Source organism: Cyprinus carpio, chromosome B3, assembly GCF_018340385.1.
Source record: "Cyprinus carpio isolate SPL01 chromosome B3, ASM1834038v1, whole genome shotgun sequence".
In the NCBI taxonomy this organism is placed as follows: domain Eukaryota; kingdom Metazoa; phylum Chordata; class Actinopteri; order Cypriniformes; family Cyprinidae; genus Cyprinus; species Cyprinus carpio.
In genome coordinates, this window is record NC_056599.1 from 38,107,086 (window position 1) to 38,124,517 (window position 17,432).

General features: G+C 38.9%; 1 protein-coding gene and 2 long non-coding RNA genes across 3 annotated transcripts; 1 reads left to right on the plus strand and 2 right to left on the minus strand.

Annotated features, from left to right (window-relative positions):
- Positions 1 to 5,729: 5,729 nt before the first annotated feature.
- LOC122136901 lies at positions 5,730 to 6,425 on the minus strand. Its single transcript, XR_006154388.1, has 3 exons — positions 6,284 to 6,425; positions 6,024 to 6,179; positions 5,730 to 5,951 (listed from the first exon to the last, which is right to left on the minus strand). It is a non-coding gene; the product is annotated as an uncharacterized LOC122136901 (long non-coding RNA).
- A 2,854-nt stretch (positions 6,426 to 9,279) lies between these two features.
- On the plus strand, positions 9,280 to 11,495 carry LOC109062635. Its single transcript, XR_002013108.2, has 3 exons — positions 9,280 to 9,616; positions 10,215 to 10,413; positions 10,869 to 11,495. It is a non-coding gene; the product is annotated as an uncharacterized LOC109062635 (long non-coding RNA).
- Positions 11,496 to 14,679: 3,184 nt separating this feature from the next.
- LOC109061949 lies at positions 14,680 to 17,408 on the minus strand. The gene is made up of 4 exons (XM_019079025.2): positions 15,329 to 17,408; positions 15,020 to 15,167; positions 14,820 to 14,929; positions 14,680 to 14,721 (listed from the first exon to the last, which is right to left on the minus strand). The coding sequence occupies exon 1, from the start codon at positions 16,596 to 16,598 to the stop codon at positions 15,693 to 15,695; it is 906 nt and encodes a 301-aa protein (XP_018934570.2). The 5' UTR covers positions 16,599 to 17,408; the 3' UTR covers positions 14,680 to 14,721; positions 14,820 to 14,929; positions 15,020 to 15,167; positions 15,329 to 15,692.
- Positions 17,409 to 17,432: the final 24 nt, after the last annotated feature.

Sequence of the window (17,432 nt, forward strand, 5' to 3'; positions counted from 1 at the left end):
TTTAACAGTTGCAACACGCAGCGTAGAACGGCCTGCACGGGAGAGCCCCAGACATAACTTAGTGTCTGATTCTCTATTGGCAATTGTGTTTTACTGTGTGTTTTTTTAGTCATATATTGCCAATATCTTCATTTTATAGAAATGACTATTTGACTGTTAAATATTTGTGCAAATTATTTTTTGTTTCTTTCTTTGTTTTTTTTTTTTTGTCCTTTGAACTAGATATGTTTTCCATCCCTTATTTGACATTCCAAAGAAAGTATATGTGTTAGGTTGGTTGGGTGGGGGGTGGGGGGGGCATTTAGCTCAAGTGAGACCCAACCTGTATTGTGGAAACAGACCCAATTGCATTAAATGTGATTATATAACCATTCATCAAGTGTTATTTTTTCTAGAAGTCCTTTCAACGAAAACTATTAAGGTGACGCTTCACTTCGTATTATAGCATGTCTTCGCCAGGGAACTGCAATTTGTGTGAGCAGGAAGAATATCTTCAATTAGCTCGTAGGCTTTGTAAACGCCAGGCTAGTGGATTTAAACTAAGTACTGTCTATGAATAGGCCAGGTAAAGCTGTGTATTGCACTTGAGTTTCTCTCGTTCCTCTGAAAATAAATTCCGGTCCACGGTTGTAACACGATGACGTTCAGTGAGGTAATGGGGTATAAATGGTAATAAACAGTGGGAAAGGTCATTTAAGGAAGGTGATCACTCATAACAAACGTGATACTGGTGAATGTTGGTAATTAAACCATTAACAGTTGTTAGTGAGTCGAGGTGCTTCCTGTTTACTTTGCGCTGTGTTTACAGGTCGGTGGTGAAACACTAACATATGTTTAAAGATCATCCACGGTGTGAGGCTGGTGTCTCTGTAAGTAAACTTAAACGTGCTAAGGGAACGGTCTCAGACTCGTGTAACTTTAGTTCCAAAAACATGTATGACTTTTTCTGGGTGTGCGTATTTCTAACGTAAGAAAAAAAGAATGTCGTCAAAAATGGACCTGAGGCTTGATAGGGTTACAGACAGCGTAAACCGGTAACCCGCCATTGCATATTTGGCAGCGTCACACTACGGTAGCCGTTCGAGCGCGTAGTAAAAGGAAGTATGTTACCACCCTGGTGTTTGCACAACACGGCCAATAGCAAAGTCCTCATTAGCAGGCCTGGACATTTCCTGAAAGATCAGAATATCATGAGAAACCTCTGGTTTTTCGCGTGTTGGTGATTCAACGGGTGGTGGGTGTGGTGTCGTGTGGGTGGGCGTGAGGTCATTGAGTTCGCGTCAGTAGTCGGAGTGGGTTCTGTTGTGCGCCTGAGAGCTGACGAGGTAGGCGTTCTTGTGTCAGATTTAATTGTGATGTGAATATTATGAGAATTGTTCCTGTGCCTCCAGTGGTAGGCCATATAGAGCATTGGGTTCGCAGCGCAAAGGGTTACAGAGGTTCCATTACCATCAGGAACACGCATCATACTGGTTAATAAAAAAAAAAAAAGGGTAAAAACCCTGAAGGCACTGTCAAGTTCACTTTGGATAAAGCGTTCTGCTAAATATAAATCTTGGTTTTTAATTTTTTAAAAAAATAATAATAAAAAGTAGTGTGAACGACTGCCAGAAGAGAGAATTGGATTTTGTTAAAATGACCCGGCCCATGAAGCCACTCGTTAACCTGTGTAAAGGCTCAGAAAAATAAAGTGTGAAACACATTTAGTCATTTTGCCATTATTATTAAAATATACAACAATTATTGTTAATTACCGACCTATCAGTGAGAAAAGTCTACTAGATAGGTTTGCTCAGGGGGGGGGTGGATCCATTTGGCCTGGTGTCCCCCACGGGATTACTAAACCTTAATTTTTTAATACAGTATGTTGGCAACTGTGTATCCATCAAATTTAATTTAAAATAAATTATCAATATCAGTGCTGTAGCTGAATTACCTGTGCTCGGTTAATGTGTCTTATCACCCTTTTTGCTAATGAGAATACGTTAGTGGGTAACTTCGTCTCATTGGAAATTTAAGTGCAGCATTCCACTGGATTCTTGTTTTCAATCCGGTTGGTATTGACAGCAGGGTTCTTTTATTCATTTGTACTGGCTTTTTTTTAACTTATTAAACACGTACAAAATAAACACAATACACTTCTGTTTCAACGTTTCAGGGTTGGTAAGATATTTTAAATTGTTTTTGAAAGCAGTCCTCTTGTTCTCACCAAGGCTGCATTTATTTTGATCAAAAAATACAGTAATAACAGGAATAGTGGTGTGAAATTATAAAAAAAATTCTGTTTAAAATATAATCTAAATGGAATTGATTCCTGTGATGGCAAACGTGAATTTTCAGCAGCCATCACTCCAGTCTTCAGCATTACATGATCCTTCAGAAATTCTCACTTGAGAGACGCTTTTCTTATCACTGTTGAATGCAGTTAGTCACTAAAAAACTACTGACCCCAAATTTTTAAGAGAGAAGCATTAACCCCTAGCCAGTAATAGTACCGCACCATTACATGATTTCGCATCCTCCTCTTGTCTCTTTAGTTTATTTGTATGGTATACGCTTACGCAGCTGTTGTCACCACATTTGCATACATCTGCAAACTTTCAGCTCTATCAAAATCTTTTTAAAACTGACCAGATGTTGCAAAGTGAATATCAAGTCGAAACCCAAAACATCCATCCTCTAGTTCTTGCTAAATTTTCTTCAGCTTATCTCTTCTTTTTGCTCCATTCCACACCGCCAATACGTTCCAGTCCAGTTAGTGTCTGGTCTGTTGTGCCACTCTTGCTTGATCCAGTTCTGATAAACGTTTTAAAGAAAGGGTTATTTTTTTTAGGTCCTCTAAATGCTAACTCTTATTGCAACATGCATTACACATTTTACCCTTTTAGGAATGTCTGGACAAATCTGGGATTTGTGTACAGTCTGGTCGTGCGCAGTGGAACTCTGTGATACCAAGTGACCCACTGTGGGAGTCTGGAAAAAAAATAACAACCGATGGGGCAGAGACCCTTACGGTTGGCGGTGGTACGCATATTTAATTTTTGAAAGAAATGAATGAAAACGAGGGCTGTAGAAGAACAGAAGTACAGAGCATTCAAGTATATTGAAGTATAATTGAGTGTATTGTATTCAATAGATTTAACAAAATTCAACAATATGTCAGCCTTGCTTTTTGGTGTCTTACCCGACTTAAAGGGGAAAAGGAAGCGACCATCCCTTGATCAGCAAGACATAACCAGTACTATGCATCTAAAGAAAGATAAAACATTGAAAATGAAGATCTGTCTGTTCATCACAATATGAACGAGTGCTTACCCTTATAGCTGTTTGAGAGCTGTCTTGAGCGCACCGCTCAGATGAGGATATGGATCGTGCAGCACCAGCATGAAGACACAAGGCCTGACATGCTGCCATGATTTCATCACGCACTGAAGCATCGCTTCCAGACACACACACACAGTACGGTTCCTGGAGAAAAAAACTGCATCCCATAATGCATCATTGCTGCTCTGGCTGAGTCATAGCTAAGCAATAAATTCCCTAATTTTATTTCAGATCATGTTATTATGTCTGACCTCTGTTTTATTATATAGCAGAATTTGAGGGGGGGTTTTTGGTTACCATTTTTTGATTCCAATGAGATACGGTTTTGCTGTTGTCTCTTCCAGCGCAGCTGCAGTTCTCCTGGCCTTGAAGTCAATACCACACGTTGTTTTGAACAGTCAATACCTGTTTTCAAACAAACATTATATTTGTAGTTAGTAAGTGAATATAAAAGCAGAGGAACAGACTCTTGAACAATGTCTCCAAGCATCACACCCCACTTATGGGAAACTGTCCTCTGAGCGCTGGGAACAGGAATAGAATTTGTTAAGTCAAATGTGTACCGAATCATATTAAATATACAAAATCAGGTTTTAAGGCCATACACAAGAATATCACAGGCTCCTTCTGATTTGGCCTCCGCTGGACTGAGCAAGCTGACCCAGCAGCAGGTACCGATGAATGAACTATGGACAAGCGAGCCTCGTTAAGCGTTTCCATAACAAACAGAACGAACGAGCTTTGTAATTGGCAAAACAGGTGGAGAAACAGTGAACAGGGAAGAACAGGATGAACGTCAACCTGAATAAAAGCGCACAAATTCAGTATCTGCCACACACTTCATGCAGAGCGAGGCTCACATATCAGGGTGTAACTCACAATGTGTTTATCTGTCCGTACGAGCGGGATTGAGTGCAAGGCTGACCAGCAGTCCTGCCAGGTTCACCAGGGTTTCCTTGTCAGGACAAAAAAGCAGAGAGAAATGACCACAATGACACATGAACCACTGACACATTTTTGACCTCAATTTCCTACATTAAGAGGGAATTTTGCTGGGAGAATCGAGTGAAAGGAAAACGATTATGAAGTATATGAGAGAAAAGTGAATAAAAACCTGGCGCCCAGCTTTGGCGGCGATATTCAGCCATGTTGTTTCTGCGAGCTTGATGGACAGTTTAAGGCAGCTCTCTTGTTGCTCCACCAGCGACTACCTACAATGGACTGGAATGACAGAATAAGTGGAATATGTCTAGGTATTTAATGTCAAACAGATTTAAGGTTTAGAGGAAGATGCAGTTAATGTTTTACCTTAGATTATCCCAGCAATGCAGGACGATTAGAGTGAAAAACGTTGAGGGGAAATGAGGGGCTGCAATCTCCATGAACATCTGCCACGTCATTAAGAATGCTGCAGCGAAGAGCCTGACAAGGACAAGAGAAGAGATTATTATATGTCAAATATTTTATGAGAAGTATTACATTAAAATGTTTTAACATTAAAGTCATTGGTTTTGTACCGTACCTCCATTTTTTGTGGCTTCAGAATCTAACTGCTCCTGAAATACAAGGTTCACAATTAAAACTATACAAATAGAACATCTTCACAATGGTGGGGTACAAATATTACCCCCCTTGAGCCAAGCAAAAAATATATTCTTCCCAGCATCGTTACCAGTTCCCATCCCTGGAAAAAAAAAAGAGGGAGAAAATGGTTAGAAAAAGCAAAGCATTCAAAAAATGAACATTAGTTAATCTGTGCAATATACCCCCTAAGCAACAAGGTTATTGTAGCTGCTGCAACTGTTTGCTGTTCTTGATTTCCAACCCAAACACCCCTCAGTGAAGCCTGAGTGGCGAGTGTCTGTGCCAGACAGAGAGCTGGAAAATGCCTTGGAAAAACAAAATACAGTGCTATTATTAGTACAATTTATTTATAGAATATATATAACATAAAAAACAGTATTGTATTCCAAATAAATGTTGCTCTTTGAACTTTCTAATTTCGTCAAAGAATAAAAAAAAACCATATCACTGTTTCCACAACAAGTCATATATAAAGCAGCACAACTGTTTCAACAATGATAAGTACATAATAAATCTTGCCTAAACACCAAATCAACAAATTGACTTCTGAAAAAATCATGTGACGCGTAAGATAATAATTACATTTGAAACTATATTCAAGAAGAAAGTCACTGTATTTCAGAATATTTTATAAGTTATTACTGTCGTTTTTGATCAAAAATAAATGCAGACCTTAGGTGAAAAGTTCAGAGACATTTTTAATCTTACCAATGCCAAGTTTTTGTTCTATTTTTCAAGGCAAAAAATAAATAAATAAATAATAATAAAATAAAGTACCGTTGTATTAAGCGTCTCATTGAGTAATAAAGTACTTTGTGGGGTATTTCTTCTGTTTCTGTCAACATTAAGGGTTAATATTATTCTTTTTGTCAAAAATCATTATGTTTGGCAAATGATTTTTGCCCCGACAACAAAATCAAAGAACCTTCAGCCCTGCCCGAGTGTCAGATCTATGGGACATGTACCTGCACAGTGTCCCAGAGCTGTTACTGAAGGTAATCCTCGCTGACACTCTCAGGATAGCCCTGTGGCAGGAAGACACTCTGGGAGAGGAGAGAGCAGTTAGTGGTGTGATCTGAGAGACTTTCCTGGTTTGTTCTGTGTCAGTCACGCACTTGAAACACGCCAGAGACTGAATTTCTCGCCAGTCTGCCGCCCACCGCATCCCTCTGTCTCTTCATCCTCCCATCCTTCAGGAAGTATCTCCAGGACTCCTGTGAGCCATAGCGCTCTGTGGCAACCACCCCTTCACCGTCCTCCATCTCTGCAATCTGCATATCAGTCAACACGTGTGCATTAAACACCCAACGAGCCACCAAGCCGAGTGATACATCAATAACTTTCGGGTCTTTTACTTTGAATTTTCACACTCAACTGTAACAGCAGTCTCACACATTGCACCTCATGCACATTATCTAGCAAAATATATTTTTGTTAATGCAATGGAGTTTTCTGTATGTTGTCACGCTGTGTAGATTCGTAAATTACAAATACGTGAGTTGTTGCGCTGTAGCTTGCGGTTTCAGTAGATTTGACTGGAATCGCCCACCTCACCAGCGTCCCCACGCATAGGTCCCACGTATCACGCTTCCGTGTTTAGACTGGATCGCTGCGTCATGGGCACGACGCGGCTTCTGATTGGCTCATGGGATTTTACGTAAGCGTAATCAAAACCATATGAAACGAGGTGAGAAGATACTCTGCTAGTAGTTTTATTAATTCATTTACTTAACTTCCTTATTTGTGTGGTTACATCATACGCAATGATTTGTTTTATTTGGTTTGTAAATATTACATTGTGTTTAATTTTTGTTCTGTATAAATTCCTGCAGCAGCACTTTTCCTTTTTTTTTTCTTTTTTTCCTTTAATGAAAATGAACAAGGAGAACAAGAGGGACTCTCCAGACCTCAGTGTCTCTCTCTTTGTTAATGTATCAGCTCAGCTCAGAATAGCTGACCTTCGCAAGCCAGTGTTGTGTGCATGTCTGTGACAAGTCAGAGCAAAGCTGAAATATGTATGGAATTTTTTATTTATTTATTTATTTAAATTCTGGTATCAATGATTTTAGCAGCTGGTGTCATGTGGCTCTGGGTTATGTCTTCTTAACACAATCTCGACGGCACAAAAACATTTTATAAAGTTTATCACCGCCAGTGTTGGGCTAGTTACTCAGAGAATGTAATATGTTACTCATTACTAGTTACTCCTTTCAAAAGTAATATGTTACTTTACTTATTACTTTCTGGCAACATTAATTAGTTACTTGCATTACTTTTTCTTCACAGAAGTTGTAACTGTGTATCTCACACATAAAATTCTTCTAGAATGTTACTAACAACATATTTCTGCATTTCCAAATCAAATCGAATTATCATTTGAGTAAAAAATCCACACTGGATCACAGTCAGAAGTTATTACAATCACTCAGTAGTGACTGATAGTGACATTCAAGTAGAAGTGTTGTATTAATCCCAATAATTGTCATGTGTAGCTTGAAGCTAATTGTAATTTCCCCCCGTTACCGATTATATTTTCATTATATATTTATCAAATGGGAGTTTGTAAGAAACTGTTTAATTTTAAAAGGATTTTTAATTCTAATAATGTAGCACAGCTGATCAGAAGGATGTGGGTGGGATGTAATGCCAGAGTAAAGTAAAGCCCACAACTGTACACCAAAAAACAGTGTTCAGATCATCTTTTTTCCCTGACAAAATCAATATAATGCAATATTTCTATCTGCTGAACGTAAGCGTTTCCATATTCCAAGCTTGCCTGCTGCACTTGGGACATCACATGCATGTGCGAGTCGTGAAAATTATGAAAAGAAATCTAGGAATTATTTGATTGTTGGATTTTAAATCAGTGGGGTTGAGGCGTTGTTTTATGCCTAAGCTGTTTTATGGATGGTAACTGTAATATTATTACTGATATCTTATTAGTAATCAGTTATTAACTGCAAGTTACAACAAAAAAAGTAATACTATTACATTAACTAAGTTACTACTAACAAGTTACTGCCCAACACAGATTACCTTTACTTTTATTAGTTAAAAACAATCATGTAAAGCAATAGTTCTCAACAGGTGATATATTTAACTTGAACCAGGGGGACCTCAGCAAACTTGTCGGGATGACCCTAAAATGATTTCAAATATGACCAAATAAGCATTCCAAATACAATGACCTAAATTAACAACAAAAATATGATTTTATTACTTTATTATATTTAAGATTCAACCCCTCACCTAGGGATTCCCATCTTGTAAATAAGTAAGGACAACACATAATTATTTACATCTATTTACCTGTACACACATCTAATACAATCTATTGTCTATTTTATATATTGTATTTTCTTTCTTTAAATATTTGTGTACATTGTTATTCCATACTTATTCTATTTTTTATTCTTTTTATTATCTGTCTTGTCTTGTCGCTGTCATTCTGTTGCACCGTGGAGCTTCTGTCAATAAAACAAAATCCTCGTATGTGTAAACATACCTGGCAAAAAAAGTAGATGATCTACCATTGTAGATGATAGATTGTAGTTGTTTTTCTACAAAGTGAGTAAAAATTTATTATTTATTTATTTTCTCATTCAAGTAAATCACAAAACAACTGGGCCACCGGATATTTCTGGGGACTGTGGGGGTCAGTAAGGATGAGAACCACTGATGTTCTAGAGAGAAAATCAGACAAATGAGGTTCATTTCTCCATATTTGGACACATAGGACAAGTTGATGTATCAAGTGATTCACCTGCATGCCTGGGCTTGAAGCATCTGAAAAATGCAGACAAAAATCTAACCCTTAGGTCCTGTCTACTGTTCCCCTAGCCCCCCCCCCACCCCTATCCCATCCCATATAAAGTAATCAACATGCTTGATGTTTTATTTTGTGTGTGTGTGTGTTTTCCCAAAGGAAGAAATTCAGAAACAGTATTTAATCTGTCAAAGAACATTCATGAAACATGACAGGCTGTAAATCATGCACCTGTCCAACATTTCTGTCCAATTAAGAGATCAAAACACATCCAATCTCTCTTTACAAACACCAGCCCTGCAGGGGGCCTCAGCTTACATCTCAGGAACTGATTCTTGTGAGGCTGTGATTGTGTAAACAGAAAGAGAAAAAAAACGTGAGAGAGAATGAGTAATAGCAGCATGAGGTCAAAGCTTCTGCGTTACAAAGTCTGCAGAAGCTTCTCATGCGTCACAGAAACACCAAGGTTCGGAAAACAGACCGATAAACATAAGGGCTAAAGAATGTGAGAGGAAGTACTTTGAGCTGAGTGGGAGTGAATAAGACAGTGGGAGGGAGCAAAAAGTGGAGGTGTGGTGTTTCATTCTGTCCTGCTAAGCTTCTCAAAACGTTTCCTTCACACTGCCTCCTCTAAGGTTGAAACTGGAGCTAAAGAAGCTGTACTTCATAGTTCACGTACATAACTAACAGTAAGAGGAAGTCTGGATGGGAAGTCATCTCGAATAAAAGTTGTGACAATGACATGTGACATCTATGTGAAAGGACACTAGAACTTCTGTCACTACATCAACTGAAAGAGTAATTATCAGAGTGTTTATCACCAGCCACTTTCTACTCGAGCAAACGCACCAAACTTATTTGGTTATTAAATAGCTTTGGATCTCTGGTCACCCTGTGGAGTTTTGGACCCTTCTTCCCTCAAGATCAAGTCTGGGCGAGTCTGTAAGTACTGAGAGATTTAGTTTCAATAACAGTGTTTCAACTGGCATGTTTTTCATTGCTGCTACCTTGAGAAAGATTATCTTTTTGAAGGCTGTCTTTACACAGCTGAGATTTCGATTTATCATAGAAACACACTTCACCTTCACTACTTTAGAAAAACCCTTCTCTCTTGTTATACTCATGCCAGTTACTATCATAACCATGACTTTGTCTCTGTCCTAAATAGTTCTAATATACATTTATTTCCCCTCTTACTTTAAACACACTTCACCTTCACTACTTTAGAAAAACCCTTTTAAATAGTTCTAATATACATTTATTTCCCCTCTTACTTTTGGTGACCCCGATTTATATATATATATATTTTTTTAGTACTCCTATTAAAACTGAAAACAGAAAATCACTGTCAAGAACCAGTTAAACCAGCTTGCTACAAATCACTGCTTGATGTTTAAAACTTGATTCAGACAGAACTTGAACTACACTGTAACCATTGTAGTATAAAGTGCACTACAAAATCATCAAAATACAGTAATGTGCCACTACTTCCATGCTGACTCCCTTATATTCATACTTTGTTATTTGTTACTTTGAACAGAGATGTGTGCAAACGAGCTAAAAGAAGTTAAAAAGTTGAGGATGCTTTACTTGAAAACAGCCTGAGCCGAGGGCTGACTCGCACCGCATCACCTGTCATGACATCTGTAGGGACGCAGACCATCGTAAAACTTGCCATTTGCAGCATCATATGTGGCCTCTCCTGCTTTGGAATAATGTCCCTCAAGTACTCTGTCAAGGTAACTAAAGATTATTAGAACAGTTTAATTGAAATATCAGTGCTGTTTGATTGCATTACTGCACTACTATTGTAATAAGTATCACTAAGCTCTATTTAAACTTATTTTTAAACTCAAATGGTTTAGTAACCCACCCGTGCAGTCTTCGTAAAAGATTTAAGAATGTAGACAAACACAAGATGTGAAATGAAAATAAACATTCCCGCTGGCTTCCTCAAGTAGGCCTATTTTCATGAATAATGATCTTCGGTTTGTTCTCATATACTGTACAGCTATTCAAATACACTCAGCTGAGATCTGTTGCCAGTAACAGATACTGCTGGCAAACATGAGACACAATGAAACCTAAAGGCAGTCAGTGATGAAAGAAACGTATGCATGCACTAACATAATCTAAGAATCTAATAAAAAAAAATAAAAAAGGAAATCGAACACCTTTCCACATTTTTTTGCAGGCTCGAGAGACAAGAAAAAGACTTCAAAATGAAGACTGTCCAGAAACACGAGAGATGGTTAAGAAATATTCAGAAAAGGCGTGTAAATGGGGAATCGGGTCCATTGTAGCCTGGGTGGTTTTAATTCTCATCTTTCCATTATTGGTGGGATTTCTGTCCTATGTTGTAACCTTCATAGATTGACACTGAAGAAGCTTTTCTACAGTTAAATTAGCAACCAAAGCAAATGAACTGTAGGAATACAGAAACAGACTCTTTTCAGTGTTCAGTGCATTGGACACTGCATCTAGACCATCCAAAAAGTAACTTATTGACAACAATAGCTTGGACATCAATGATCATTATTTAAATTCTGTTTTGAAAGGTGCTTGTCCTTAGTTTGGATCAAAGGTCCACAGCTTGCTACCTATATCATAAGAGGATTAAATAGTTTGCACAAAGGACTAAACACCATTTGGATGCCTTTTGGTAGTAGCAAAACATACTGGATTATATTAGTGACCTACTTAAATCACTTCAATTAAACCAATGCAGTTAAAAATACAGCAACTTTCAGGAATTTGTTACATGCATGAGATAGAGCCATGCATAAAACCATCAGCACTGTCCAGACAAAAGCAACTTTTACATTTCCAGCAAGCTGATTTATTTTATACTCTTAAATTGGAAATGAAAACATTGAGACACTCACAGAGAGCATGACAGTCAAATGTTGAGATGTGGATGTAGTTACATTATTAACATTCTGTTCTTGTAAATAAGTCGTACTGTTTCAATACCTTGTGCTTGTGATGTTTTGTACACTGCACATATTTCAGACTTTATAATAAAATGTGTAACAGTCAAAATGCACCTGCTTATTGTGAACTTCTTACAAACAACTGGACAAAACACCAAAATACAAAAAGTTCAATTGTATTCTATTAGAAATACAGAACGCAGACTTCTATACAAGTTTACACACAAACCATTCAACGTGTCCAAACACCACAAGCAGTATTATAAATCACTACATCAAAGATGAACAAAAGCCTAAATGATGTGAATGGACTATAGTTAGAGTCCCTGAGTAAAAGCACAGAATGCACTGAAACCTTTAAATCCTTTATGCGTCTAGATGAGAAGCATCAAGCATAATCTAAAAATTAATAACGCAAACTTTTGTCTCACTGGTAACTCGCTGGATTCAATGCTGTCACTACAAAGTCCGTTGCAGCGTCTCCTTTATAATGAAACCCACAGGCCATCCTGAGAGTGTATTAATAAGGCATTCATTTGAACCAAAGCTTAAATGTTTTAAAAGACGAATATACTGAGCGAGGAAGGCTTAATGACTCTTCAGTTGAAACACTCGGAGATGTGGTGAGTACGAATTCGAGAAATCTTAAACATATGCCGCAGATTCATGTAAACAAGTGCTTTCTTTGAATGGTTATAAAAAGGACAAAACAGAATGGAGCTGTTTCTTGTTAAATCAGACAAATCTACAAAATAAACACCATTACCTTTCAAAATATCTAAAGAATGTGATGTATTCTTTACAGTACATCAGTAATAAAACATTTTACAGCTCTGCAAGACTATTTATTGTCATTTTGTTGAATTTACAGTAAATTTTAACATAATACATACAAATCCCATTGTACAAAACAACCAAGACCTCTGCCTCAGCCCGCAACCTGCTGAAGCGCCATCCAGGTGTCTAACTCCTCAAGTTTGGAGCAAAGTAGAGACTCCAGCTGCTGCAAGGTGAGGCCATCCTCCATTTTGGAAGAGGCCCCTACACCTCGTCTGGTTCTACAGATCCCAGCGCTCCTCTGGGCTCCACCACCCGACATCACACCGACCAGAGGTTTCTTGGGCTTCCTGGCAACACCCAGTTCAGGGAATTCGACAAAGCGCTTCACCTTTTTTTGGGCCCACGACAGCAGCCTGAGAGCCATCACGCCGGTTAAGAGGCACCTCAAATATGGTTTCCAAAACGTCTGAAAGAGGTTTGCAAAACTTGCTTCATTAATCAGAGTTTAAAAAGAGAGAAAGAATAAAACAGCCCACTAAAATCTCAAAATCTAACCACCTGCTCTCAACCTAAAGTCTTAAAGGGATAGTTCAGCTAAATATGAACATTTCATCATCATTTTCTCACCTTCATGTTGTTCCAAACCCAAAAGTCTTGAAAAACTAAATATTGTTTTTAATGAAACCTGAGAGATTTCTGTCCCTCAACTCAAAGTCCAGGTAACAAAAACAAAAACAGAGGATCCAAAAAGGTCACAAAGGTTTCATAAAATGAATCCATATGAATTGTGTGATTTAATCAAAGACTTGAAAAGAGACATGAATACTTAAGTTGAACAGATTTAATTTATGCATTTATTCACATGAACACATATGGTTTTGTTTTACTATGTATTTTTGACCTGTTTGGATTTTTGATGTTTTGGTTAATCTGAACTTTCAATGGAGTGACAGAAACCTTAAAAAAAAAAAAAGTTAAATATCTTAGTTTGCTTTTTCCAAGATTAACCAAAGTCCCATAGGTTTAGAACAACATGAGTGTGAGTAAATCATAATAGAATTTTAATATTTCTGTGAACTATCACTTTAATATACTACACAGGGCTTAAAAATGAAAAAACAATTCAATCGGTTCACTCTCGAGCAGAATCGATATTTTAAACATTTCTGTTCCTGCGTTCCTGATATTATTACTGTTCCGGAACCGGTTCAGGTGGAAGAAATACCGGTTAATAACGTTATTTTTAAAAACAATTTTCTTTGCCTATAATTTGCCTAATAAAAATAAATAATAATAATAATAATAATAATAATAATAAAGTACAGCGTTTTCTTTACACAAAAAGAAAAGAAAAAGAGAGATCTGGTAACATTAGCCAATAACCCGCTGCACTTAGTCACAGCCAATACAGCAACAAAGGAAACAAAAACAACGACTTTATTCAACAATCATCCGCACCTGTATTGCTGTAAAGCTGTATTTAGCTTTGACAGCACATCCTCGTGGCACAGATGATACAGAAGAGCATACACAGTATGCAGTGATATGGAGAGACACAGAGGAGACTCTTGACAAAGGAATTATTGAATAAAGTCGTCGTTTTTGTTTTCTTCGCTTACAAAAAGTGCTACATATAACCCATATAACACATATTACACCACATATAGCATACTTAATAAACAGATGATGACTTTCATAACTTTCCTGGACCTTGTCACTGTTATTTACTTGGCAGTCTATGGGACAGACACAGGTCTCCTGGTTTTCATCCAAAATATCTTCAATTGTGTTCCAAAGTCGAACTGAGCTTTTACGGGTTTGGAACGACATGGGGGGGTAAGTGATGAATGACAAAATGTTCATTTTGGGTTGGAGTTTCCCTTTAAGTCATTGGTGATGTTTGTAGCAAACTGTGATATGTGATATGAAATAAAACTATGGAATAATCCATATAGTTAAATAGAAGAAAAAAAACTAATGCACTAGCCCACATTTTTATTTTGGCAGCATAAGAACAGATTGATAGCTTTAGAGCTGCACTAAAAAGCCACTGGGCTATTGGGATGTTCTGTCTGCCCCAATGTCTGAGTACTAGAAATCCTGAAGGTCAGTTAAAATAGTGACAAATAAAGATATGATCATAAAATCATGTGCCAAGCACTTCTGTCAGTTTGATTACCAAATATATAGAGAACCAATTAAGTTGATAAATGGGCGAGTCACTCAGTTATCCAGAAAACAAATCATGTGGAAAATCTCTCACCCATCAGGAGGTTTGCTGAAGTTTTTTTTTTTGTGTAGATTTCCTCCAAGCTGAAATCCTTCTTCTTTACTCTGTAAAACACAAAACAAGAAATGTATCTTTGCAGTGATGAAGTACAGACACACAGATAGTTATAACCAAGCCTATAACCTTCTCTTCGCATACACACCTGATGACCTTAGGAAGGCCCATAGGGGTCAGATTATTCTGAGGCTTTGGAATCTTTTTACGGATGCGAATAGAGGACACCTTCCCACGCTGACCATCCTTAATCTCCGTCTATTTATACAGAGAGCGAAGATGCAATTAAGGTTAAGAAAAAAATGATACATTTCAGACCACAAACCAAAGTTAAGAGAAAACTCGCACCTTGATTTCAGAGTCTGATAATGCTTTCTCCTCTGAGATGGCTGCAGAGAGTTTAAGGTCAAAGTTGGATCTCTCTTCATCTATCGACCCCTCACACTCCATCTGAAGCAACCGACTGTCTCCTTCCAAAGAGCTTTGTGAAAACGCACTTGAGGGAAGAAAAAGTAGGATTTCAACAACTGACTTGCATCTTTATTAACGTCTTCTTATGGGAAAACGTCTGAGATCATCAACAGGATGGATTATACAATAACAGGTAATAAAAAGCAAGCATACTCAGATAGGGTGGCTGGGAATTTGTTAAATTACCTGCAGAGTGATGACACAGAGGTGGAAGGTGTCTCGCAGGGCTGGGAGTGACAGAGGAAGGGCCGGTTAAAGCATGACAGGACGTGAGGGTGGAAGAAAAGGGGGGACTAAAGTGAGGACAGTGATGATGATGAAGAGGCGACAAAACTGGAGGCATCTGAAACACTGCCAGTGCTGGTGTCGCTAGCATGACTACGGCCTTGGCTAGAACCTTTAGACAAGAACGCTAAAGGACTGGACAAAAAACACGAGGCAAGGGCTGTGAGGGAGGTGGAGGGAGAATAAGGAGAAAAGGGGGCACAGAGGGCCACCTCGACTAGCAGGATACACCTCCTTACGGAGGCACAAAGGGGCAATTTCGCGCTCAATCTCCACACTGCAGACAGTGTGCCGGCGAGTGCGCTTGGACGGAGAGTGAAGGTGGATGGGAAGTGGTGTGGGTGAGCTTCTTTCTGCTGGGTGAGGTAGTGCTGACGTCATGCATGTGGGACCGGGAGAAATGGCAGTCACTGAATACTAGGGATGGGATTTCAGGGCAGGAGTAGCTGCGCAGGAGGCGGCTGGGACCGCTACCTGACAACGATACTACTGGAACGGCTTCCGTCTCCTTATCTTGGCTCTCCGCTTCACTGTTACCTCCAATAGTACCTCTCCTTTTCGCAACCGAACCATCTTTTCTTCTTGATCGGATTAAATTCTTTGTGGGTCTGCTTAGTTTTCTTTCTGAATACACTGGGGCTGTCGAACCAGGTGACTCAAGTTCCTTTATTTCTTCTCTTGCTTTCAGTCCAGAAAGACATGTCTCCTGCCCCTCAGCCAAAATAACAGATTGTTCGCTGCGCAGTAGTGTTCTTTTTGAAGGCTTACTTGGTCCAGCTGGATCAACCACTGAAGTCACGCTGAATTCCTCAAACTTGTGCTTGAGTGGACGAATGTTTCTCTTCTGCAAAGCATCGCCTGTAATTTTAAGATGGCGTCTTGTTTTTCGAGTTTCAATGGTCTTCTCGGACTCCTGTGACTGCTTAGGATACTGAAACTCTTCTGATGAACCATTCATGGTCTTGTCAATCAGGACATTCTGTGTACCATTTTGAGAGGATGTAGTATCAGTGACATCATCTTCATTGCTAGAGGTCAGTAAAGTCCTACATTTGAAATTTTTTCTCAACTGACTTCTACTTATCTTGCCCCGTCCCATTTTACCTGAGGCCTCAACAGAATTTATCATCTTGTCATCATTTGGCACGTTTGAGTCTTGGAGTGTTTGCATTATAGAAACCCCTTTCCTCTTTTTCCTAACCTGAGCAAATGTTTCTTCCCTCTGGTTTATTTCCAATGCAATGTCATTGTTTTTTACTTTTTTATTCCTCGTAGGTCTCCCCCCTTTAGCATTCTGCGGAATCAGATTTCCCCCTCGCCTGCAAGTCTTTCTTTGTCTGAGGAGCTTCTCTGCATCTCTTTGGCCTCGCCTTCTCTGACAGAAATGGTCTTTGGAGGGTCTGATACTTGAGCCGAGTGGTGTGTCCACTCCATACTGTTTTCAGACGGCGATTCCTTCATCTCCAGATCCAGAGGCTTTGATCCGGTCACAAAAGTGGACAGTTCAGTGGAGGTGGGTCCAGTCGACCCTGACAGATATTTCTTTCTAGGGCTTTCCTGGTGGCCATACGTGAAAAGGATTCTTCGCTGCCAACTGTTCTTGTGCCTTTTTCTATCAAATCAAAATCAGAGGAAGTGCCAAAAGAGGAGACCCCAGGATCAGGCTTGTTTACGCTACTGTTAGACACTGGTTTCAACAGGTTTGATTCCTCTTCTGAAAAGCTGGACTTCTGATTATGTCCACAGGCTGTGTCAGTGCTACGGGTCTGTCTCTCACCTGACAGACGATGCAGAACAACCAGCGCATCCGTCTCAAAACTGGCCTGGCTGGACACACTCATGGGACATGCAGAATTCAAAAGCTTGTCTGTGGACAGATTTGATTTAGTTCTGAGGAAAGGGCTCTGTGCTTTACAAGGACTGACATCACGTGTCCCATCCTGAAGGACGGCTTGTGACTGGCTTGAAGGACGGTCTATCTGATTTTACTTGCATTTGATAATAC